Below are 25,413 nucleotides of genomic sequence, written 5' to 3'. Positions count from 1 at the left end.
ATTTTTATTTTGAAAAGATATTAAATTAATATATTTTAATATTTTATAATGATTTTGATGTGTTGGTATAAAAATTAAAAATATATATTTTTTTTTATTTTGATATATTTTTAAACAAAAAAATTATTTTATACCACAATCTCAAACATTTTTGGAGAGTAAGAGTTTTTTTAATTTATGTTTTAAAAATATATAAATTTATTTTTAAAATATTATAATTTTTTTCTCCAACCAAATATATGTATAGCTCAATGCTTTTATTTATTTCGTATTGAGATAATAACAATATTATTAGATAAAATTGTATCAACTATTTTTATAAAAATAACATTATTTTATTTTATATTTTATATTTTTGTGTTGATCCGATCTCGTTCGGTTGAGTGAACCAAATTTCATAGGTTCAATGTTTCGTTGTGTTTATGAAGCTAAGTTGAATTCCATTGTTACTACTCGTCGTCCTGCATGAGACTACTCCTAGCTGTAAACTTATAGTGCAATGCCATCAATGACCATGCTCTAATGTCAATTGATTATTTTATTATTTCAGTCCAATAATCTAATAGCTAGAGAAAAATATGCTGATATTAATATTTTTACATCATTTCTTATGGACCTCGGAAGATGCTTTTTTTCTTATCACATAAAATATTTTACATTTTTCATAAGTAAAATATTGTATGCAAAATAAATAATGGTTAACATACGAACAAGATTTTAAGAATTCTCCTATCAAGAGGATCTCGAGCTCTGAAAGGATTCTAATGTTTATTTAAGAAGTCTCAAAATTTTTAAGTATCCTGGAAATAAGGCTCCTGAGATGGATAATTGGTCCAATAAATCTCATTCACCTTTTCTATTTAAGATAGTTGATGGCATATACTTAGTGCTTAGTAGGTTAAAGTGGCTAGTACTTGCAAAAAATCCTTTTTGGTGGAGATAGGGACATTCCAATACTTAAATAAATATCTTTTTAGAGAAAAAAAATACAATAATATTTTAGAGAAAAATGCTCTGAAAAAATACATATACAATAGAGAATGAAGATTGTGAACCTTTGATTTGAAGGTTTTATGGTGCATTTATAGCCCACGAGTCTTGTTTTTTGTGGAGAGAAAGGTCTAAAGTATAATTTTATCCTAATAGTATTAATGAGGTATAAATATCTTTTACATCTATAATAATATTTGATAGAAATATAATAGGTTTTTAAAGAACTTTTATGCACCTAAAAGGTATAGGGAAATTAGAATTCAAGACATCAGATATAACTGAGCCTATGGGAGCTGAACTTTTTCCCTAGTCTAAACCCAAAGGAAGAGGGTCATCTTCTTGGGCGTGCCCCAGGTAGGATGGTCATCCCCTTGGGCATGACAATGGAGAATGATCATTCTATTGAGCATGCCAAAAGAGGATGATCGTTACCTTGAACTTGTTGAATTGCTAAGTCCAAATGCATTGGGTTTGACATATTTGTTAGGCTCACATTACCTTAGTCTTGGCGAATGACCAAGTCTAAGTACCCTGGGTCCGACATGTTCGCCCGACCCATATTACCTCATTCTTTTGGGCATGCCAAGAGAAGATGATCATTTCCTTGGATGTGCTAAAGAAGGATGGTCAACTTGGGTGTGCCATAGAAAGAATGTGGTCATTCTCTTGGACGTGTCTAGGGAATGATGGTCGTTACCTTAGATTTTTCGGATTGCCAAGTCTAAGCGTCTTGGGTCTGACATGTTTTTCAGACCCACGTTACCTTGAACTTAACTAACTACTAAGTCTAAATATCTTAGGTCTGAAATGTTTTTCAGACCTATGTTATCTTAGTCTTGGCTAACTGCCAAATCCAAGTGCAATGTACTTGATTGTCTGCTAAGTTCAATTGCCTTAAGTTAGACATGTTTGTCAAACTCATGTTACCTCGAACTTGGCTAAATGCCAAGTCCAAGTATCTTGGTCCTAACATACTCGTCAAACCCACATTACCTTATTCTTTTGGGCATGCTAAGGGAGAATAATCATTCCTTTGGACGTGTCAATGGAGTATGATCGTTACTTTAAACTTTCCGGATATCCAAGTTCAAGTGCTTTGGGTTTGACATGTTTACCAGACCTACATTACCTTAAACTTTATGGAGGGCCAACTCTAAGTACCTTGAGTCTGGCATGTTTTATAGACCCATATTATCTTGGACTTAGTTGTCTGCCAAGTCTAAGTGCCTTAAATCTAGTATGTTTACTAGACCCATGTTATCTTAGACTTGGTGGATGGCCAAGTCAAAATACCTTGGGTTTAAAAATATTTGTTTGGCCCATATTACTTCATTTTCTTGGGTGTGCAAATAGAGGATGGTTATTTCTTTGGGTGTGTCCCAGAAAGGATGTGTTGGAGGATGATTATTACCTTGAATTTACTGGACTACTAAGCAAGTGCCTTGAGTCTATAATATTTGTCAGACTCAATTTACCTTAGACTTGGATAACTGTCAGCATGTTTGCCAAACCCACGTTACCTTAGAATTGACAGACTGCCATGTCTAATTGCCTTAAGTCTGACATGTTTACCAGATCCACGTTACCTTAAATTTAGCTAAATGTCAAGTCTAAATACCTTGGGTCTGGCATGTTCGCCAGATCCACATTACTTCATTCTTTTAGACGTGCCAAGGGAGGACGATCATTTTCTTGAACATACCAAGAGAAGATGTGGTCATTTCATTAGGCATACCCAAGTTTGGCACATTACGAAGCCCAATCGCGTCAGGGTCTGGCTAGCGCTATATCCTGCGTTTCTAGGACTTGGCACACTGTTAAGCCCAATCACGTTAGGATTTGGCTAGCGCTATATTTAGCATTTCTGGAGTTTGGCATAATGTCAAGCCCTATCATGTTTGGGTTTGGCTAGTGCCAGACCAAGCATGCATAGGGCAGGGCACATTGCCAAGCCCAGCGTCTCGAGGCTTGGCACTACCAAACTCAGCGCGCCTTCACTAAGACGTATTTTTTTTCTTGAAAATTTATACCTCTAATTTTTTCTTGATACATTAATTTTTAATAAATATATATCGATAAAAATTTGTTTTTCATTTGCAATGTTTGGAAACTCTTGCTAGTAAAAGGTAAAGATATTAATTCAATTACATGCGGGGTGGATGTTTTATCTTCTTAGGAAGAAAATCTTTTCAATTTAATGAGAAATATTTTTTGTCAGGAAATGGGAAATGCTTTCAAAAAATGATCCAATGATATTTGTTTGACTAATAAGAAGCTAATAATACTTAGTGACCGTTTAAGAATCATCATTTTAGATGTAACTGCGGCTTTTAACTATAACGACAACTTTTAAATACTTTAAAAGTTAATATTATGATGCTTTCCATGTATTATTTTTATAAATTATAAATTATAAATTATAATTTTTTTAAAATCACAGTCACAACTTTTCCAAATCAACCTTTAGGATCTTTACTTATCGATCGGTGCCAAAAAAGTTAATACATGCTTTAGATGCATGATACCTAACACTGAAAAAAGTATAATGCGTCCACCACCAGTCCATTAAAAAATAAAAATAAAAATAAATTAGCTATATATTACCACAGCCAAATAACAGAGGAGATGATGAAATCACATAACAATGTGTTTTCTTTCTTTTTGAAGATAAAAAAAAGAAAATTGTTTTATTTTTTAAACAAAGTAGGGTATCCCTTATTTTAATTAAAATCACACGTGCTTGTTGTAGGATCTTTTTCTCTCTTTTTTTTTTAATTAAAATGATATATTTCCATTTTTTTAATGTATGTCATTGATTATATTGATATAAACTATATAATACTATGTTAAAAATAACTTATTTTAATTAAAAATTTAAGCTAATTTTATTTATTTCTCTAATCCTAGCCTTCTTCCTTTTAACACATGCTTCCACTCTCAATCCGTACGATAACTCTCAAAATAGAATATAATTTTTTCTTCTTCTATAACTTCTCAAAACTAATTATCATTTAATTTTGTTTCTATGTGGGAAAATTTAGTGCTTTTGGGCCTTAACGATTGCATTATTTTGCAAATTAAAAAAAGAAAGGGCTGTACTTTATGTTTACCGATGCAATTTGCTTTGACTTGGTATGGAAATACATAATTTTACATAATTAAGAAGGCATGTTTAATATTTATATATTCGGTAATTTTCTTCGATAAAATAGGCCGAGTTTCAATTATTTCAATCTATTTATTTATTATATAACGATGAAGAACTACTCATGTTATATAATATAAAATTCAAAAACTATTTAATTCAAACAACATTATTTCAATATTTTTTTAAAAAAATTAAAATAATATAGTTTTAATTTTTATTTTAAAAAAACATTCAATCAAGCTTTGATCATGTCATAAATTAACTTATCAATTTATTCAAGTTTAACCAGGATCTATTTTTTAAGAAAATCTTTACCTACACTGATTTGGTTTTAATAAAACTAATTTACTATTGCAAATGACCATGAATAGACGAATGAGTAAGTTTTTATATGTAATCAAAATTGTCTCTTTCCAGAATTATTGCTATAAAAAAGTAATTAAAAAGGGAAAATAAAACAGGAAAAATATTATAAATACAGAAGTAGCATAACTCTATAAAATACATGACGCAGTGTTGATATATATATATATATATATATATATATATGCAAACAAAAAATAACAACCATGTACCAATTCCTGTACAATATCCAGTGCTGTATAGTCCACTATAATACCATTAGTTGTAGGCCATGAAATGTGGAAGTCCACCTAATAATTAACTTTTTGATATTATTTTTCTTATATAATATAGTTTCTTTAATAGTATGATGCATGATTTTTTTAAAAATATTTTTTAATTAAAAATACATCAAAATAATTTTTTTATTTTTAATATCAATATATCAAAACTATAAAAAAACACTTAAAAATATTAATTTAATATTTTTTAAAATAATAATATTTTAAAAAACAGATTGAATAGCATTAAAAATAAAAAAAATGAAAGATATTTCGAGTGGATGTAGTGCAATCCTAGAAAACTCAACATTTATCTCTAAGATTTTTCTCTTACAAGACAAAAGGAGTAGGTTCAGAAAAGACAACAATACTTGTTACTCGCTAAAGCTATGTTGCTAGGTACTGTAGTGTCCTCTTCATCAATTACATTCAAATTGTATCAAGTTAAAGCCCCAATTTTTTTGTCGGAAAATTAATTATTTTGAAAAGTAAACTCCATAAAAAAAATTTGGAGAAAAAAACTATCTTTTGAAATATTTAAATGCATATCAAGTACTAATAACATATTTTCTTAGAAGGTCTAACGGGCTTTGAGTTATATAATAAAAAATAATATTTCCTAGAACGTAATTAACGTAATTATAATTAAACATTAGTAATCATAATTAAGATTTGAACCTCATTTCATTACAGAGAGTTATCCTGCCTGTAGCTAATTAAGCCTGTTGCGTAAAAATGATATTCGCCAAACAAAAAATGGATGCATAGATATTTTATGGTGGAAGGAAGTGAAAGGTTTTAAAAAATAAAAAAAGTTAATGAAAAGTCTGATAGAAATGTGTGTGTGTATGTGGACTGACGCTGACGGCAACCATTAATAATATAATAGTTATAATTATTAGATTTAATTTGAGAGTCACTTGAAAAAAGCATGCATCATTAAATTATTATATTAACTTGTGAATTATACTGTGAGTTATTTTTTGTAAAATAATATTTTTGGTTTTCGACTGATCAAGTCTAGAGGTATCAAGTAGATGCATCAATCATACCACTAAAAACTCATTTAAATGGTACAATAAGTTTTGCTAAGTTAATTTTTTATTTGATTTTATTAAAAACTTGATCCAGGTGATTTACCGATATGATTTTTCATTAATCATACAATTTTTTATTTGATTTAAAGTAAAAAAAGAAGGGTTATTGTAATAAGTTGTTTCAAATGCTAGATTACTTGAATCAACTTATCAGACTCAATCCGGTTTAACAACTTACTACGATGATAACCCCTGTTCTTTATACTTGAACAATTTTGATCTGCATGACTCCAGTACACGTGTAATAACTTCTCCATTCCCAGATGAAGCCATAGGAAACAAAATCTTCCACCTGGTTCAAAAAAGATGCCTGTTTGAAAACTGCAGATATTCGTGAGTGTTTGCAACTGATGCAATTTGTAAGAGGGACATGCACAAGGTCAGGCCAGAAATGAGCTGCGTCTCTTAAGCGTAGACCGGAAGCAACGTGGGGTGGTGGTTCTGACTTTAATTTGTGGACAATTGGCAAGCTTTTGCTTTGCTAATTAGTCAAGTGAAAGGGATTGTAGTGGAGTTGAGGTCACCACAAAATCTTTATCCAAAGTTTTAACATCAATTTTTTTTTCTATAATGGAAATGATTTTGAATTTGTTTGTTAGAGAGTGTTAATTGTATATCTAGGGAATTAAGGTAAAAACAATTTAAATTTAAAGACAAATTCTCTTTAACCCAAAACAAAAAAAAAACGGTGCATCAAATATTTTTTTAAAACACTACTTTATGTCAATGGACATAGTTTTCGATCCTACTATTAAAATTATACTATAAGATGATTCCAAAATCTTGTTTGCATCAATGTCACATCCTCTCCATACAATCCTACCTTGATGGACTCATTTGTCATTCATTTCAACCCCAAGATCCACGTATTTTATATATATGGATGCAAATTGTTCCATGATCGAAAGCTTGCATCCCTAGTCATGACTCACGAATCCATTTTAGGACCTTTGGTCCCAAACGAATTATGATCTGTTCACAATATCTTCCCACTAGAATAATTATATAGAGAGAGAAAAAAAAGAACTGTTTTTAGCTTCCTAATTTCCCCACCGAACCTCCATAAATTTCAAATAATTGTGGGTGGTGTAAGCATCTCTCTATCCCCCTCGAGTAATTAACTTTCCATTTATAAGTATATTCTCATGATCTAAGCGTAGCTATAATCTTCTACTGTCCGCGATAGAGATGCATTTTATTTTCATTTCTTTTGCATGTCCTTGCGTCACAAGTCATTTCTCTTAATTTCTCTACTAAATTCCCCATGCCTTGCTTCCTAATTTCCCCACCGAACCTCCATAAATTTCAAATAATTGTGGGTGGTGTAAGCATCTCTCTATCCCCCTCGAGTAATTAACTTTCCATTTATAAGTATATTCTCATGATCTAAGCGTAGCAATAATCTTCTCCTGTCCGCGATGGAGATGCATTTTATTTTCATTTCTTTTGCATGTCCTTACGTCACAAGTCATTTCTCTTAATTTCTCTACTAAATTCCCCATGCCTTGCTTCCATGTACGCATGCGTTTACTACCGCAATAACCATTGAATTCTTTTTATTTTTTCGTGACGTGAGTTCCTGGTTGTAATTGGGTTGTGTTTTTCGATCTCTAGCTTTCGTTATTATAGGAATGCTACGATGGAAAATGCCTTTGCTTTTAGAATTCTTTACGGAACTACTTCATCGTTTCATCACTTGCAAATCAATATGTAGAAGATTCACGGAAACTAAAGCAAAGAGGGAATTCTAAAATTCATAAACAACTTCAACTTTATGTGTAGTTTTACTTCTAGCATGCACGCACCAAAGGAGGGATAAATAATATATTGATATACTTCACGCGGTACGCATCATCGATCTACTCTAAGATTATAAATGTAAGACTTGAAAAATATCTTGCAAACTAAAGCACCCAGTTGGCCGTCGACAATGGAGAAGGGACTCCATAGAACGATAAAGTCAAAGACCATAAAAAAGTCTTTAATTAGTTGAGGGATCGGGCATATTTTTCCCTATTTGAGTTCTGAGACGGATCGAAAGAACTCCTATTGATCACTAATCTATTTGACAGTACCCATTAATTAAGGACCTGATTTTCTTCAGACTATTTCATATAAATTCATTTTAAAAAATAATCTAAATTATATTTTAAAGTTTCATTTAATTAATAGTTTATTTTAAATGATTCTTTAATATAGTAACAGAATTTTAGTAATTAAATGGTTATAATGAAGTTTCGAATCTTGCCATTTTAATTTTTTTAATTAAAATCTAATTAATAACTATGTTAAAAAATAATATAAATTATATTTTTAAATCTCATTTAATAATTTAAATTTTTAACATGATTACTTTACAGTTTTTCAAAGGTTCTAATGGTGAAGCTAATTGAGTAAAACATGATCGTTGATAAATATATCCCTTTCTCATTAATTTATTGTCCAAAATAATACTACAACACTTATCACGATCGAGAAAATGACGAAAAGTTTTAGAAACCTACTGCCCGCCTCGTAAATGCATGCGATTCATTATTTGGCTGCCAAACGTAAAACCTGTGGGGGTTGATTCTTGAGAATTCGTAAACAACGTCAAGTTGGTGCATCGGTTAATTAAGATATCAAGATCTAGTCTTATGATTCGTGAAAGCAACGGTACTATATTAATTAAGTGAAATGGATGTAAGTAGTGAGCAACATGGAAGAAAGTGCAGACAATAAGGTATAAGGCGTACGTTAAGAACAGATGAAATTATAAGAATTATAAATATGGTGTGAGAATTGAAGAGATGTGAGAGAATTTTGTTAGCAAAATGCCAAAAGCAAGCAAAAGTCCCCTCCTACTTGTTGGGTGACTCTTCATCGCTAAAATCGTGCCACGTTATTCATTTTGAACAGTCGGATTTGAGCTAGATAAAGAAAGCTTCTTGACAGTGGTGTTATACTAGTATTCGTATTCGTATTCGTCTTTGGACAGCTCAAACCTTAACTGGAGCGAAGCTTATCGACAAGTCATTTGGTGTGTAGATGGGACTTGTGAAAACATAATAAAATTAACTATTATTTGATTAAATTTCAGAGATAAACCTAAGCATATGCAACCTTTATAAGCATAAAAACATTAGTTAATTATCCCTGAAGTACTTTGCTGTTGACGATGAATACCGAGAGTAATAATGCCTCACATGTTCTTATAGAACATAAAGACAACGATTCTGTTTTAGGTAAAAGAAATTGGATCTAATTAAAGGATAATGGTGCCGACGGATTTTGGGATTCTTAAATAAATCAAGTGGGGCAGCGATCTATAAAAAAAGTAGAGAGATTTTTGTCCAAAAACGATGAGTGACAAGTAACGAAGAAAACATTAGAAGAATCCATCAAAGAATGAGAAATCTTCACTCCAAGAATCCTTGTTTATTAACTGAATAAGAATTAAAGAATCCCAACAAATTGGGGGCTAGGAATCATGTTAGGCAGTCGATTCCATTTGTGTGTGTGTGTAAGAGATTCTTTACAAGCTAGTGGGAAGTCTACTACCCCCATCTTCCCACGAGCACAGTACATGTGAGCCACCATCCAATTCATCTCTACAGTAAAAATGGCGGAATGCGCGTTTGAATCATCATCACATTAATCCATAAATCATGGCTTCTCGGTCCCCCCTCTTGCCTTACACTAAAACAGACAGAATCCCATGTAAGAATTGTTGGCGCTCTTGGCGTGGAAACACCATCACCATGACTTCCCAAACCCAAGGGTCTCCCCGTTGATGGAATCCGCCATGGCACCGCTCAATTTCCTTTATTAGACACAACAATAATTAGTGAAATGCTTGTGATTTTCAACTAATATTGCAACTTCATGCCATAAAAGTTTGATAAAATCTTTGCTTTAGGAATGAATTGTTTCTGCGTAAGCCCACTGAATTTTACTAGTGTTGGCTTTTGAAACTATGGAGACTGACCTCATAGAAATAATGATAGCATTTTGGTGACAAAAACAAGCTTCTTTCCGACGAGGTCCACTTAGCCACTAGCTAGACATTATTTGAATTATGGATTCATGGGCTTCGAGAATTACAATATAAATACGAAAAAGCTCCTCCAACCACTTAATGATCTGCCACATGAGAAATGCACCACTGTTCCTCTGAGATTATATTTTCGTCAATGACATCATATATAATGTTCCATACATTTTTATTTATGCTAGATCTTTACATTATTACAATCATAGGTTAATCACATCCAAAAATGATTAAGCAAGATGGTCTATAATTATTCATGATACCATGCCAGAAGAAGAGCCATCTAAAATTAATTAGCCCACAGGGAGAGGAGAGAGTGACGCCATGGCATTCCGGTTGCTAGAAAATGCTATAAGCATGATAAAAAAAAAAAAAAAAAGTAAATACTAATCTCCAAAGAACATGGAAGTCTATTTAATCTCTCTCTGGTGATTGAAAAGTAAAATATAAACATATTAATGCTCCCTTTAGAAATGCGAGCATGGCTACATTATTGTAATTATCGTACGTATGTTTCATAAAAAATAATTAAAATAATACTTTTAATTTGAAAAGTCAGGTGAAACTGCAGTTCTTATCCACATTTATAAACGAAACAGAGAAAAGTTGAAAAAAAATTCCAAAATAAATTAACCAAGGACTATAAAAAATCCTCTTCCATCAACTTCAATAGAAAAGATGAGGATTCCTTAGTGCCACCCAGCATTAATAGGCTGCTTATTAATTTTTTTAATGCTAATGGTGTTATATAGCATTGATTATTCTCAGTCCCATGTGCTGTTGTCTTCTTGGTCTCCTGTTTTAACTTTAATTACTTCGTTCTTCTTGGATTACACTTTCCCGAAAGAAAATGAAGAAGACAACAGGAATTCTTGGTGCGAGAAAAGGAGAATTATAAAACTATAAGAAAGAAATGGGTGAAAGGAACTCGTAAAAGATGGTAATGTCGCAACTTGTATATATGTTGCATATCGGATTAGAGTGAGATAATTAACTCAATGTCGAATCATTTTTTTTTCCAGAAAAAAGTTACCTACTCCAACTAATAGCTTTCACGTTTTCAACTTAATTAATTTAAAAACACATCAGCGTTAATGGTGACTTGGAACCAATTAAATTGATCATAAAGCAGGTGCACTGATTAGGTTCCTGTTGTTAGGCCTCGAAAGAATGCTTGCAAAAACTTTAACCACGTCCTTTGTGGGTGCAATGCGGTCCGAATCTGAAGCACTAAAACACATTATTCGAAAGAAATTGACAGGAGTGAGAGCGATGAAGTATATATGATATGCAGAGTATATTAAATTATATAGGACGAACAAATAGGGCTTGAGTCGGTTTCAGCACTCCAAGAATCAGCTTCGGATTCATTAATCGCAAGGGCCATGTCCCCCTTTTGTGGCTAAATGTGTACCAGTTTGGATTCCTCTAACAAGTGCACACCTGCAATTGATTCATTCGAAGTCAGTTGTAGTCATAGTTATTAAAGAAAATTTAGTGCAAATCCCGGGTTACCAAGAGGTAGCTCGGATTCATCTATTTAAAAAAATTAAAATTAAAATAATATTATTTTTAAATTATTTTAAAAAAAATCAATAAATTTTTAATGAGATCAACTAAATTAAAAAAATCCATTTCAAGTTGAATTTTTAAAAAAATCCAATCTAGTTCAGGAGCATATTAACTAAATTTTATATTGGCCGTAGAGCCGTGCCGAGTTAATAACAATAGTTTTAATAGTGATTAACGTTACCTGTGACGGCTATAAATTTGCCATTTACACTAACTATTTTCTTGCTTCTTTCAAGGAAAAAAGAACTGAGAGAGAACAATTGACATTTGACAAATATATATTCTTGAAAGTTACATGTATATATATATTCTTGGAGGTGGTTTGAAATTACCAAATTGGGAAGAAAAGCAGCCATCCTTCAGAATCCATGCATCCTACTTCTTTCAACCACTAGCTACTAGCTAGACAAATGATGCCGGCTTGAGATTTCGGGAATCGTAATCTCATTGTAGCTTGTTGTACCAGCAATGTGTGCTGATCCAATTCATATTAAATAACTTTAGAAAAAAGAAAAAAAAGGAATACATGCCTACATATATATATATATATATATATATATATATATATATATATATATATATATATATAGAAGGTTTGTCGATGGTCTTATTGAAAAAAATAAATATGTGCACCATATACTTTGCAATTATTTGGCAAATTAGGGTTTATATAAAGGGTGTAATTTTACTGGGGAATCTTTCTTTGTTCGAAATGCCACTGGGTAGATGCTGTGGTATACGCACACCTAGGCATATCTAGGGTAGTTGATATTTTGTGCCAATACATGGAGGCAACTTCCTTTGCTTCGGCTGAGTTTTTTAGCTCTCTCTTTTTAAGAAAAAAAAATTTAGTTTGCTCGTTAATTAAAATCAAATATTTCTTTATATGATTTTAAAAATACATTTTCACACCAGTTTTATAAAATAATAATAATAATAATAATAATAAATTTATTCTCATATCAACCCTTTGAGATTAAATATTTAAATTTATAAAAAGATGCTGTTGTTACTTTAATAGATTCATATCTAGCTGTGAACAGATACGAACTCTGCAGTGGAATTTATTCATATTCTCTCACAGTCGTCATTGTCATTTGATATGCTTACATCATGATGCTTAAATTTCAATGTAAATTCCATTTATGTTAAGCTTCAAGATAGATTCGTCTTCACATGCTGCTTAGATGAGTGTGAATATTCCATGAGCTTTGAAACATAGAATTCTTGGTGCGGGAAGGGATATTCCCTCTTCTCTAAATACATAGCTATTAATTTCGATCTACGGTCGACGGATTTGTGTGGGGCTTGGATCATTGATTAAATAAGTTGATTGGGATTAATAAATAATTTTTTTTAAAAAAATAAATGTTGTTGCTTTCAAATAACAAAAATACCAAATTAAATTTTGATTTAATCAATGGATCATAACTTGATTCATTAAATTGATCAGATTGATCGGGTCAAATAAAATTATTATAGGATGAATTGTTTTGACACTTGGACGGAGACTGTCGACTAGGTCATGGAATCAATACAATGATCTGGTCAGGGTTAGAATGTGTTTGGAAACGTGGTGTAAACTGCATTCTTAAAAAATTTAAAAATTTTTTTTATTAAAATTTAATATGGTTCGTACATTTTAGATCATTTTGATGTGTTGATATCAAAAATAATTTTTAAAAAATAAAAAAATATCATTGATATTTATTTTAGCACAAAAAATTATTTAAAAAATAATCACCACTGAACTGCAAAACACATTTTAATAATCTTGGCGTGATGGATTAGATGGCAAATTCAAGAGGGTTAGTTTTGTAATCTACACTCCACTAGTACTCTTTCTGTCACGAGAAAAACTTCGAGGCGAGTAAATTAGAAATTACGTACATAGAGTAAGTTTTTACTTAGTCCTTTTGTTCTGTATAATTTGTGTGCTTGCCCTTTTAGTTTTTAAAATCACAAGTTAGTTTTGTCCGAAAAACTAAACAATTAAATTATTAAAAAAACTAACAAAAGGAGTAAATTTTAAAGGAATACTAATATGCAGTGATCCAATATTAAGGATTTAAAACTAAAGAGATTGGTTAATTATTTTCTAAAAGAAGTATTTTAAATAAATATTATTTTAATGGTAAAAAAAAGACAGAGATGATCTAGGGATTCCTCTCATTATCTCCCGAAAAACTCGAGAAAACATTTTGGCATTTTGCAGCCACGGAAGTCCTAAGACTAGCCCTTGCATCAAGGGTTCATAACTCCTATGAGAACGTAGCTATGGTCAAATATAAATTGCCTGAAATCGATAGGTTCGTGTGACTTGCTCCTCCAATTTTGACTGCAAACTCAGCCTAAAACAATCGGAACGTTCACAGAAACAAGTTGCAAGGACCTGACCATCTTCGAGACCCCAGCAATTCCAATGAAGATAATTGAAAACTCTAAATTTGAACCAGGAATATTAGCTGCACAATCCATGTATTTGCGTTGAATTAAGTGATGAAGAATTAAGAGTGAGAGTATTATTGAGCTGAAATGGTCGATCCTTTCAAATTTTCCCCACTTTTGTTTTTTCTCAGTAGAGCTTGTCGACAACTGACTGCACTTTCCATTGTAGTTATAAAATTTGACCCACTTTATAATCCTTCTCCATCCAAAACAATATTATTCTAAAAAAAACAAATCATATTTTAATCGGTTTTAATCATATTGATTGGTTGTGTATTGACTCGTTAAGTTAATTCTCATCTAATTCAATATAAAATCCAACTTAGATGTTTGGGATAGAGAGTTATTGAATTAACTTACAGTGTCAAGTCGTCAAATCACCTGCTTTACTCTCTAAGTGAGGCTGTGTTTAATAATAATGTTTTTTTATATTAAAATACCATGATAAATATTCCATTAGCCAATGTTTGAGGAAAAGGCAGCCAAAAAGAAGTGTTTTTATTTAAATCCTTTGACCAAGTTACATCCAGTCATTACATGAAAACAAAAGTTGCTTAATTTGAGTTGGAGAAAAGCTGTAAAAGAAAAGTCCCTCATCGTGGCTGATTGATTGATAACAAAGAACGTCCACGTTGTGGGATCAAATTGAATCTTTGACCAAAAAGGGTTGGAATCTTTTGTAGTGTTCTTGATCGCAATAGCGAGTGATGGCGTGGAAAACTCAATCATGGAGACTTTTCCAAGAGTAGAGACGATGGGATTGTGGAAACTAATAGCAATAAATGATAGGAAGAACCCTTGTTCTCGGGGTGGAAAATGTTTGACAGTGCCATGTAGCCTGGATAAATGCAAAAATAATCGGTTGTTGTGACCAAAACTATGACGACTTTGAAGACTGATTGAAAGCTAAAGAAATTACAATAATTGTTCCTGCTTTTTATGGTCGGAATTTCCTCCTTCCACGGTGAAAATGCCGCTGATGAAACTCTCCATTCTCGCATTCTTGATATAGGCGCTTGCATGTCATAATTAGTTAAGAGAATCATATTACTGTGATGGGAATTGGATTCATCATCGCTATAAACGTAAAAGACAGGCGAGGACGTTAAGAACAAAAGAAAACGACGTGTGTTATGTTCCATTTATGCCGAATTGTAAAAAAGAAAAATCCCCCCAATTTTGGCAAAAACACAAAATATTCTTTGATTTTTTGATAGTATCTATCTTTTTGGTTTTATTGAGAAATTGATGGGAAAAACCTTTAAGAATCTTTCTGATTCCTCTCCTTTTCTCTTCTAATGAGAAAAAAAGAGAAAAATATGAAAGAAATATTCATATATCTTTTTAATTAAACTTCATCATTAACACCCACCACTCAAATCAATATTCAAACTAAACCAACAATACGATGGAGATGGGTTTTTTTTATATATAATTATTATTATTAAGAGTTATAGAGAAAGAGATGAGTTTAGAGTATTTTCATGGAATTTTTCATAAATCCTTATTGTTTGGGAATAAATCTAAAAAGAATCATATTGTTTAGGAGAGAAAATCAAGGATTTTTTTTTCTGGATGGTGTTTGTTTTCTAATTAAAGTTAGGAAGCTTTTTACAACTAGGCCTTCTATATATTGGGCCAACCTGTCCAGCACCACCTCCTTTGAAAAGTAAAAGAGGGGACAAACTAAATTTTGAGATTACTTGGGCCATTGTGGGCCTTATTCCCAGAGTTAGTCCAACTAACCTATTTCGATTTTGGGCCCAGGCTAACCCCTCTATCAAACAACTTCTAGCCCATCAGAAACTACATAGATTAGACACACAGATCCCCATTGCTTGGAACTGTTTGTGATCGGTGATGCCATTACTTGATCATCGAGGGCCCAATTTGCTCTTTTTGTTTTGTTTTTGGAAAGACTACATGATGGTTGCAAGGGTTAGGAATTTACAAGCCATTTAGAGACAAGAATCGTGTCCGGGATATCCTAGTATTCTCGGCTCTTAATACTTGCACCAACGCTTACCGTGCTGATGGTCTCCATTGTCGAGCAAAGAAAAATCCACTTCACATTGTTCTCCCGTGGAAAATAAGAAAACGAAAGCAAAACCCTTCCGAGAAAAACCATGAGGACTTCATTTTGCTTGAGGATTCTTAATGGACAATGCTCGAGCGCCTGCTTGTCGCCAATGCTCTGGCCAGCGCAGTGAAAGATATAGAAGATGTTGAGGCCTGAGGTCATGAATCAAAGGCTTCCTCTAGTTACGTTCTAACCCTCTAGCCCAGTTAAAAATCAATAATCGACGGGGAAAGGGAAAAACTTGAATAAAAGGAACATAACGATGTAAATCCATTTGACAATTTTGTAGGTGGAATGCATTAATCCATAGTTACAAGTTCCAGCCGGCTCAAGATCGGGTTGTGAGTTGGGAGGGTTATCCAGCTTGAGTTTGTTATTTACAGTCCTTTATTGAAAACGATCATGGCGAGCTGTGTTTTCCTCTCTAGCATAATTTAAAAAAATGTTTTGGTAAACTGATATAGATAATAAAATAAAATAGTTTGGTAAAAATCCTAGCTTTCAAGTGCAGAATTTTAATTTTAAAAGAGAAGAGAGAGGACAGAGAAGAGAAAAAGAAATTTTAAAAATCATAATCACACTAAAATTTTGATAATGACATTTCTAGTATTATTAGAAAAATCTTGATTAGATAAGTCGAACATCAAATAAGATTATTATACACCGAGTGGTCCAATCATCTTTTCTAGTGTCATTGAATTTTTTTTATTAAATTTTTTTCAATAGTATTGAGATAATCAATGTATTTATGATCTCATTTTATTTTTCCTTTTTTTTTCCCTTTTCTCTCCCTGAAAAATTAGATAGCACACTTTCCAAAGATATTTTAATTTTTATCAAATTTATCTACATTTTAAAATCTAGTTTTTCATTTTCTTTTTAAAGAAACATGTTATTTTTTTATTTTAAAAAAATCAGATAGCTGATTACGAGACTTGGTGTGAAATTTGAGGCTTCACTTGTGTCATATATACACCCAGAACCTGCAGGGAATCCAAAGATTAAGAGAGTTCCGAAACTTTAACATTACGGCACCAAACTTCCTTTAGCAATTAGCATCTATGCCATGTCGTTATCAACATCTATGAGTTTGCCTGACATGAACCTCAGGCATTTAATTACACCATTAATTCATTTCCTTCCCCGCAGGGTATTTTTTTTTGCGAAACTATAAAGCTACGAGGATAAGCTATATAAAATTATTTGAAAAATAATATAATTTTACATAATCACTAATAGAAATCATGCTTGAAATTAATAAACTGCTGATAAAAACTACGGTTGTGTTTTTAGTTTTCTTGCTTTCTTCCTAATCATTAATCCTTGCACCTTTCCGGTAAGAATTCATAACCTTCTTGGACCCCGCATAGATTGACTCCTTTTATTATACCCACATTTTCTACTCTCTCTTTCTCTTTGATATTTCCCTCCTCTCCAAACAATAATTGTCGATCAGCTTTGAGTTGTCTTATATACCAGAGTTTATATAATTATTAATTTTAAAATTAATAAAATTAATTAAGATATACATAAATAAATTGATCTGAATATTAACATTAATTAAAATAAAAAAATCGATCACCTCACCGATAACCAAATCTTCAAGTTCAGTAAAGCTTTCAGTCTCTTAGGGATTGCCTCTTCTCTCATCTCTTTTTATTTCTTAACCTCTTTCTTTCTCATATCTATATGTTATTTTCTCGTTTTCTCAAGAGTTCTTGTTTTTTTTAGCTTGATTTGTCGACGTAACACTGAAATATTAGTACCTGGAGCATGTATTGTCAAAGATCCATCTAGATAATTTTCTCTGATTGAAAATATAATAGCAAAAACCAGTCAAAACAATTTGTTGTACCCGTTGCTCCAATAATCAAACCAAGGCTTGCCATGCTGTGGAAATAAATGGAATTGTCAAAAGGGGAAAAAGAAATGTATTGTGGGGTTTAATTTGTTGAATAATGTTTGATCATAGGGACTACGAAGAAGAAGAAGAAGAAAGAATTTGCTGGTATTGTCTTGCTTCTTAGTGTGCCGGGGGAGAATTTTTGAAGCCTAGCTTTGAAAATCAGGTCGAACCATTGGCTTTCGAGCTCATCCACCATGCATGTTAGTGCTACTTGACCATCTCTCGTCCATGTTACCTTTTATCAAGGAAAGAAAAAAAAATTGATGTACGTTTCAATCAACGCGGGGTCCAAGAAAATTAGGAACTTATGTTAGAAAGCTGCAAGGGATAAGAAGGAAGCAAGAACATCTACGAATATGATAGACATGGAAACGAAAGATGCAACCGCTATTTTCATCAGCGGTTTGATAATTCAACCGTGGTTTTCATTAGCTGAACCGCAGTTTTCATTTGCGGTTAAATAAAAATATGCCATTTTGCAATTATTCTTTTATCCCATGCCTATATCCTTGGAACTCTTATCATATGTTAGTTTCGGAAAATACAAATATGGCAACAGTTTTCCATCGAACTCACTGTTAATGTGACCAAAAACTATCAATGATCATGGCCCAAAGCAAATTGGTACGAAGCTGAGCTCTGGAAAGAGAGAGCGTAGACCTCTGGACGATAAAGCAGTGTATTAAATACACACAGGAGTCATCGAAAGCAAGGGGTTCAGGAAATCTCATCCCTTGATCAGTCCTCTATACCGACAATAAAATAGTCCTAATAACAAGATGGGTCCCGTTCCGATACGTAAGATCATGTTCTGAACTTCTTCCGAGGCCTAGAAAAGGACCCTTCTCCAATCAAACAGTATGCTAGCACAGCCACAGCCATGTATTTTAATCAAATTGAAAATGACGTTCACTGCCTCTGGTCCTCAGCAAGGGGATGGATGGCGCATGGCCGAACCTTCCCACTACATTTGGGATAGTTACGACATTAAAACTTTCATTTTTTTTTTTTTCCATTTGAATACATCAATTTCATACAGTATTGCCAATAAAGTATTTTCACTGCCTAAAATACTGAATTATGATTTTACCCTTTTCTTTGTTGGAGGGGACTTTCCCTCCCAGATGATTTGGAGCGTTTTCGAGTAAAGCTCCCATTCCTTCCATCCTTCATTTTCCAATCTTTCAATTGAACGAATGAAAAGTTGTCCACTGACAATTTCAAGCTGTGCGCCTATTTGAAGAAAAATGGAGGCTGTAACATTTCCATTTGGATTGATCCCCCAATGTGTGAAAGAAGCAGAGCCATCATCCCTCGCTTATTGAGAAAAATCAATCAGATTAAACCCGAGCTGTAAAGGAGCAGGAGAAATAGTAGAAATATTTGGTTACGGGTTTATGAATCGCCTTTCTTTATCTTCTATTTTTCAATACTGTTGACGCGGATTTCGATCATGGTAACAGATTATTGTGGAGGGAGGTGTAGTAAGTTCTATGTTATGACGATTGGATAAACCTAGCAACAAGTATTGTGGGTAATCAGCATAGTATTGTGTTAGGGGTAATCTGCGTAGGCATGTGTTATGGGGTTTTAGACAACACTAACAATGTACATGACATGCTTGTAGAAATGCTTCAGTGAGAATCATGTATGAAGATGAAATTAAAACATGGCATGGATAAGAGTGGTCTTAAGCCCTGCCAATTTAATGCAAAATGCTTCTTTTGAAGTATGAATAATCTGTTCGTTAAAATGCTTCTTAGAAACAGTACAATTTAACAAAATCATTTGGGAGGGAAAGCTAGCTCCAAAATTGTTACATGGTAATCTGGATAACAAAAGGAAATTGACGGAAGTTTAACAGAACTTGATTGGTGGTCTTGAAAATAACAAAAATCCACGTATTCCGTCGAGAAAAACTTGAAGAGTAGACATGCTTGTAGTGCAACTATCCCTTTAATTATTAGCTAATCACTTCTTTGTTGACCTAGCTAGTGGAGATTTGTTAAGGGTTTTCTTCACTTTAAAAAATATTCACCATGGACCCCGCTTTCCATGGCCAATTAAAAGTTTCCAAATCTAAAGCGGTAGCTCCCATTTCATCTTCAAAATTAACCAGATTATCATTTATGAAGCACGGGACCCGTGGCACGAGGAAATCAAATTGGCCAACAAAGATCCAAGAATATATACACTTTCAGAAACCCATTTCCCTCAAAGTCAGCAGTACATTAATTAAACCAAGCTTAGAAGACAGCCACGGGGACTTGCTTCTTAGAGGTCCAGTCACCTCACCAGTTTTTACATATATCTACATAGCTACACTAACAAAAAGAAGGAACCTCTATAGCTCTGACAGGGTAAAATACTAACCTAGTGATAGATACGATGATACGCAAGCCAGGGATACATATGTTACACATGGGGGAGGGGTATTTCAAGTACCAAGTATCTGTTAGCATGGACAAAGAAACTCAGATATCCCTGTCTCAGGGTCATTTGCAGACGGTCTTCAGTCTTTTTGCAGCCTGGACAAATCCCACAATGACCTGCAACTCGTCCATTTGCTGCACCAGCAAATGACATAATGTTCAGATTATGATTGTCTGAAAATCCGAAAACTATTAGTAACCTTCCATTACAGACCCTTGTGTTTCAAAACAGAAAGGGAAAATAAATCCTGATAATTGAACCCAAGAACACTAGTGTTTCAGAGAAGCAAGAGTTTTTCAAATCTCCAGTTCAGCCAGCAACTAGTTCGCAAATATGAGCAAAGTGTCCATCAAATATACTTGCCTACCATTTTTTTTCAAAAAGCATCTAATTCTCAGTCCCATACAATACATTTAAATCGATGAATATATATATATATATATGAAAGTAAATCACGAGGAAAAAACTGCAAGAAAACCATGCATGAATTGTCCAATTTTTCAAGTACCTGCGACATAAAATGCCTCTGAACAACATCAATCAGTTGCTCTTTAGAAGGGTTGGGGATGGCATCCACCTAGAAAAATTCATGATGTTAATTAAGTTGGGCATGCGACAGAATGTATTGAGATAATTGTTTAAGTTTCCTTCTAAAAAAACACTCACAAGATTAAAATGTCGCCAATATCTCCACAGAGCAGCCATCTCCAACTTGCTGAGGTCAACCTTCTGTAGTGAGAAGAGTCGATAAGAAAAAGATATTAATACATTTCTGTAGTTATTTCTTGTTAAAATTAGATCATGAAAGGAAAAAAAAAGTGAATAGAAGTACTAAGTAAAGTTTTATTTACCGTGGTCCCACGAGGTGTGGAGACAGAGCCCTTAGACTGCGAGTCACAAGAGAGAGACCTGCTCATAGTCTTGTGAGATGATCCTGTTGATTTATGAGTCCGATTCCTTGATCTATGGGACTTTTGAGTGTCATAGGATGCTGGAAAATTAGGGATGACAAAAAACAAAAATTAAAAGGGAGGTGGACCCAACCAAAAGAAAAAGAAATGATACAAGGGAGCTTTTAGCGATAGTGAAAAGTAAAAGGTGGGAGACAGAATGGATCCTATGTGCCAAACTTTACCCCTTCCACTAATAATAGCATATACTATTACGAACCTACGGTAAGAGTCCAAGCAAACATTTAACTACACCGAAAAGACTAAGGATTCCCCTAACCAATGCCATACGTTTTTTACCAAGACGATTGGAAAGGACACAGGTATCAATTAAGAAAGCTTATGAAGAAACATGGGTGCAATTAGCATAAACCAGCACAGCAGTGCAAGGTAATCGTGAGATTGATAGCTTATTTTCTGTTGAATACCAGGATTGTTTCCACAACTTTTAACAGAGCTCTGCTGAAACAAGTCTCGCTAAAATATGGGAATCAGAAGACATTATTTATGAAGAGAGATTTACTAACCAAGCTCACCCATATCCAATCCATTCCATTGCACATTATCAAATTCCAGATCATCATCATCCTCATTGCCCGTGGGAGCCTCAATCACACTAAGGGCATTCCTCTGTAGCTTGACTTCAATGCCATTTGTCAGGACCTGTATTTTTAGTGATCAGAGAATCAAAGATATCAGAACATAGCAAATGCCTGGAATGACATCATACAGATGATAAACTGATTCGTAGACAAGTTGGTAGACATCAGCAAGAGAGCAAAAGTCAAGAAACGGTTGAAATGAAGCAGTGAAGTAAATAAAATAAGTTCCATTTTGGAGTTTAGGCAAAGATATATATTTTAGACTTTCCTGATCATTATACTAAAAATACCATGATAAGCAATTCACCTAATAGGTAAAATGCTTCACTAAGCAAAAAGAAACAACAAACCACAGCAGAAAATGGGAACAAATACTAAATCTTTTTTTCCCCAATAATAAAAAAAACCAGTTAAAGAGAGTGATCAAACGTTTAAAGGATATTATCTAAAGTGGAGTAGAACATTCTTAAAAAACCAGCTTTATTGTCTTTAGCCCGTATCGAAAGATGTTTCAAATTTCAGCAGTAAAAAATTGAGAGGTATATATCAAATACAGACGCTAGATAAACAAATAGAAGGGGTATTCGAAGGCAAAATTAGGGAATTCCATCAGTAACCCAGGAAGCAAAACAAGTTTCAGAAGATGTTAAAAGAAGCCTGAAAAAACAAGCATGCAAGAGAATTACGGAATCTAATAAATTATTTAGTCCAAGTGAATTCAGATAATGTCTGAAAAAAAAATTTGCATAACCAAAAGAGTATCATTTAAAAATGAATCAAAACAAGATCCCCCGGCATAGCCCCATCATGCAAAGCTAAGAAGCAATCCAAAGCAGACGAAGAACACCAAAACAATCAAAATAAACCTAAAAACCTCAAAAATCATACATTTGAAATCCCACATTACAAAAGGCCCATCAAAACACCAGATCCATGAGTAAAAATCCACATGCAATGAAAACCCATTTCCTGAACCCCTTAGTTATAGCTTCCAATTACCATAAAACGCCTTAATTATTGCAAAGTTTGACATTTAAGCATTCATTCTCCACAATTTTATCTTCTGTAATAAGAAAATGAAAAATTAAAGCAAGTGGTCAATAAAATAGTATCGCATTAACACAAAATCCAGACCCAAAACCATTAGATTGACCTGCATTGCAAAAGAAACTACCAATCAAAAGCAAACCAAACCACAGATGACAGTACATAAAAAACCCATTTTTCCTGGATTCTTAAAACCCAAAAAAAAAGTCGAAAAATTTACCAGCCAATGCCACCCGCCAAGCCCAACAGCCTTCTTGACAACACCTTGAAGACCCACAAGCACCGACTTGGTACGGTTATTTCCAGTAACTACCACTTTAGTATGACGTGGCAGCACAGAAAGCTCTTCTTCACTGCTGTCACCACAGCTCTGTAAGTGAGAAAACCCTCCTCCAACTCCTCCTCCATTGACTGAACTCTCCATTGTCTCGAACATTATTAATAATGAATAACTGTATCTATAAACAACTCAGTGAGTCAAAATTCGAGTTTCAAAACTCGAAATGAAGATCGTGCATTGCAGAGCAAGGCAGTGAATGTTTTGCGGGACGAGGGGAGAGATGTAGTAGTGAAATTTAGGGATTTTTGTAGGAGAAAAAACACAGTTTTTAGAGAGAGAGAGTTTTGTGTTTGTGTGGGAGAGAGAAAGGATGAGAGTGACTCCTGGCTATGTTTATTGGTTGTGTAACCATGAATCCCGACGAGAGAGAATGGACCAGTAGGAGGTCGACACGTAAGAAAGAGAAGATAGTGTCGTTAATCATGCATAAAAGCACTTCCTTAATAGCGGTTTTGGATTGGATTGTTTATTCAAGCGAGTTTGACTGTTTGACTTGTTGCAAGAGGCGAGGCTAGTGGGGGTGCTACTTGAAATGACGGAATTGACCTTGCTCCTGGTGCTGTGGTGCTTTTGAATTTGGAGGTGGTTTTTTTTATTTTTTTTTCTTGAATAACTAAACACAGGAATAGAACAGGAAGATATAGAAATTGGGGTTCTTGTAAGGCAGGAATTGGGATATGTACCTTCCTGTATTCTTGTTATTTTCAATCATGATGTGGTAGAGAAATATAATTCTCGGGAGAAAATTATTCAGTAATTATTTTGGTAGAATATAATTTTTTTAATTTATTTTTTTAGTATGTATTTAATATTTTAGTGCATGACACTTTATATAGATATTTTTCATTTAAAAATATATGGAAATATTTTTATTTTTATATTAACATATTAAAATACTTTAAAAAACACAAGCTTGAACACTTCCTTTATCTGAGAATTGAATTTTAAAAAAACATAAGGTAGAGTTGCAATTAATATAAACTTTGTTATTTCTCTTTGGTATGGATTCAAATGATTAAAGTTATGCAAAACAAACCTTTAATGATTCGATGAGGTGTCAAGGAGAAGAATAATTTCTTTGATTTTTCAGAGAGAAGGAGCCTGTTTATATTTAATTAGTTTCATCTACGTATATATCTTAAGTGTTGATTTAATTTTTTTTATCTGGATATTCTCATATTTTTTTAAAAAATAAAGTTAGTTATATTCGAAATTCGTGACTGCCTTCTCAATAAATATATTTTTTAATAATCAAATTTATATTCTCATTCTTGTAAGGATATAGTAATGCTTTAATCGCCAGAGCAACACTTCATTGGTATATAACTAATAATAATTAATTTTTAATGTAAGTAAATTGACTTTAATTAGTTTAAAAATAGTAATATACTTAGGGGAAATTCTCATAATTTTTTTATAGTCTATTTATTTTTATATTTATTATTAGTATTCTTAAAAATTACCATTTATATTCTTGACGAGTATAAAATAGACCAAGTTACGGTAATAATTTATAATGAAAATTATTACTTGCACAGTAAAATTTAAAATGAGACTGTAAATAAATATGAAAATAACTAAGCTATAAAATAACAAGGCTATTTTTTCTTAGATTTTACCATTGTCTATGTTTCTTTCCATGGTCGTCTATGAATGAGATAAAACAAGGGAGAGTTGTGTTTTTTTTTTTTTTAAGGAAATGAAAAGATCTCAAAAGCAAAAATGGCGTTTGGTAATTTTATCGCAGAGACAACAAAAGTTTTTTTCTTTTAAGAATAAACAACAAAAGCAAACGGGATGGAAAAAGGAAAAGGGAAACGGCGGAAGGGAAACGTAACGGAAACCCGAAGTTCATATGCGGGGCCCACGAGCGGGGAAGGCGCTACCTTCCGTCGGTGTTGTCCTATCCACCACGAAATACCACATTTATTTGCTTTGCCTCCGTATTGAAAATTAAAATACCTCAAAAAATATATCTTGCCTTTATTTTCCCTCCGGATTTTCCCGCCACAAGTGACCACCATCAACAGTTGATTTTTAGTGACTGTTTAGGATTACAATTAGAAATTGCGTTTAAGTGTGTATTAAAATTGTGGTTGATTTGAAGAAAATATTAAATTAATATTTTTTATAATTTTAGCTTC

The 25,413-nt window shown here is 33.0% G+C and overlaps 1 protein-coding gene across 2 annotated transcripts; it reads right to left on the bottom strand.

Annotated features, from left to right (window-relative positions):
• Window positions 1-20,061: 20,061 nt before the first annotated feature.
• On the bottom strand, window positions 20,062-23,610 carry LOC133681371 (uncharacterized). 2 transcript variants are annotated; one of them, XM_062104403.1, is made up of 6 exons: window positions 23,150-23,610; window positions 21,817-21,943; window positions 21,182-21,321; window positions 20,997-21,059; window positions 20,839-20,907; window positions 20,062-20,464 (listed from the first exon to the last, which is right to left on the bottom strand). In XM_062104403.1, the coding sequence occupies exons 1-6, from the start codon at window positions 23,363-23,365 to the stop codon at window positions 20,393-20,395; spliced, it is 687 nt and encodes a 228-aa protein (XP_061960387.1). In that variant the 5' UTR covers window positions 23,366-23,610; the 3' UTR covers window positions 20,062-20,392. The 2 variants fall into 2 exon arrangements, with proteins under 2 accessions (XP_061960387.1, XP_061960386.1); XM_062104402.1 differs by having other exon boundaries at window positions 21,808-21,943; window positions 23,150-23,603.
• Between the last annotated feature and the right edge of the window lie 1,803 nt (window positions 23,611-25,413).

The sequence above is a fragment of the Populus nigra genome, chromosome 2 (assembly GCF_951802175.1).
Source record: "Populus nigra chromosome 2, ddPopNigr1.1, whole genome shotgun sequence".
Lineage (NCBI taxonomy): Eukaryota > Viridiplantae > Streptophyta > Magnoliopsida > Malpighiales > Salicaceae > Populus > Populus nigra.
The sequence above is the reverse complement of the archived record's forward strand: the minus strand, read 5'-3'. Positions and strand labels throughout refer to the sequence as shown.

Bases quoted from the DNA above. Each gene is read 5' to 3' on its own strand.
- LOC133681371 (XM_062104402.1), bottom strand. From the start codon at position 23,365: ATGTTCGAGACAATGGAGAGTTCAGTCAATGGAGGAGGAGTTGGAGGA. The intron at 20,908-20,996 runs GTGAGTGTTTTT...GAATTTTTCTAG, and splicing joins ATTGGCGACATTTTAATCTT to GTGGATGCCATCCCCAACCC. The intron at 20,465-20,838 runs GTACTTGAAAAA...TTGCTGGTGCAG, and splicing joins AGAGGCATTTTATGTCGCAG to CAAATGGACGAGTTGCAGGT.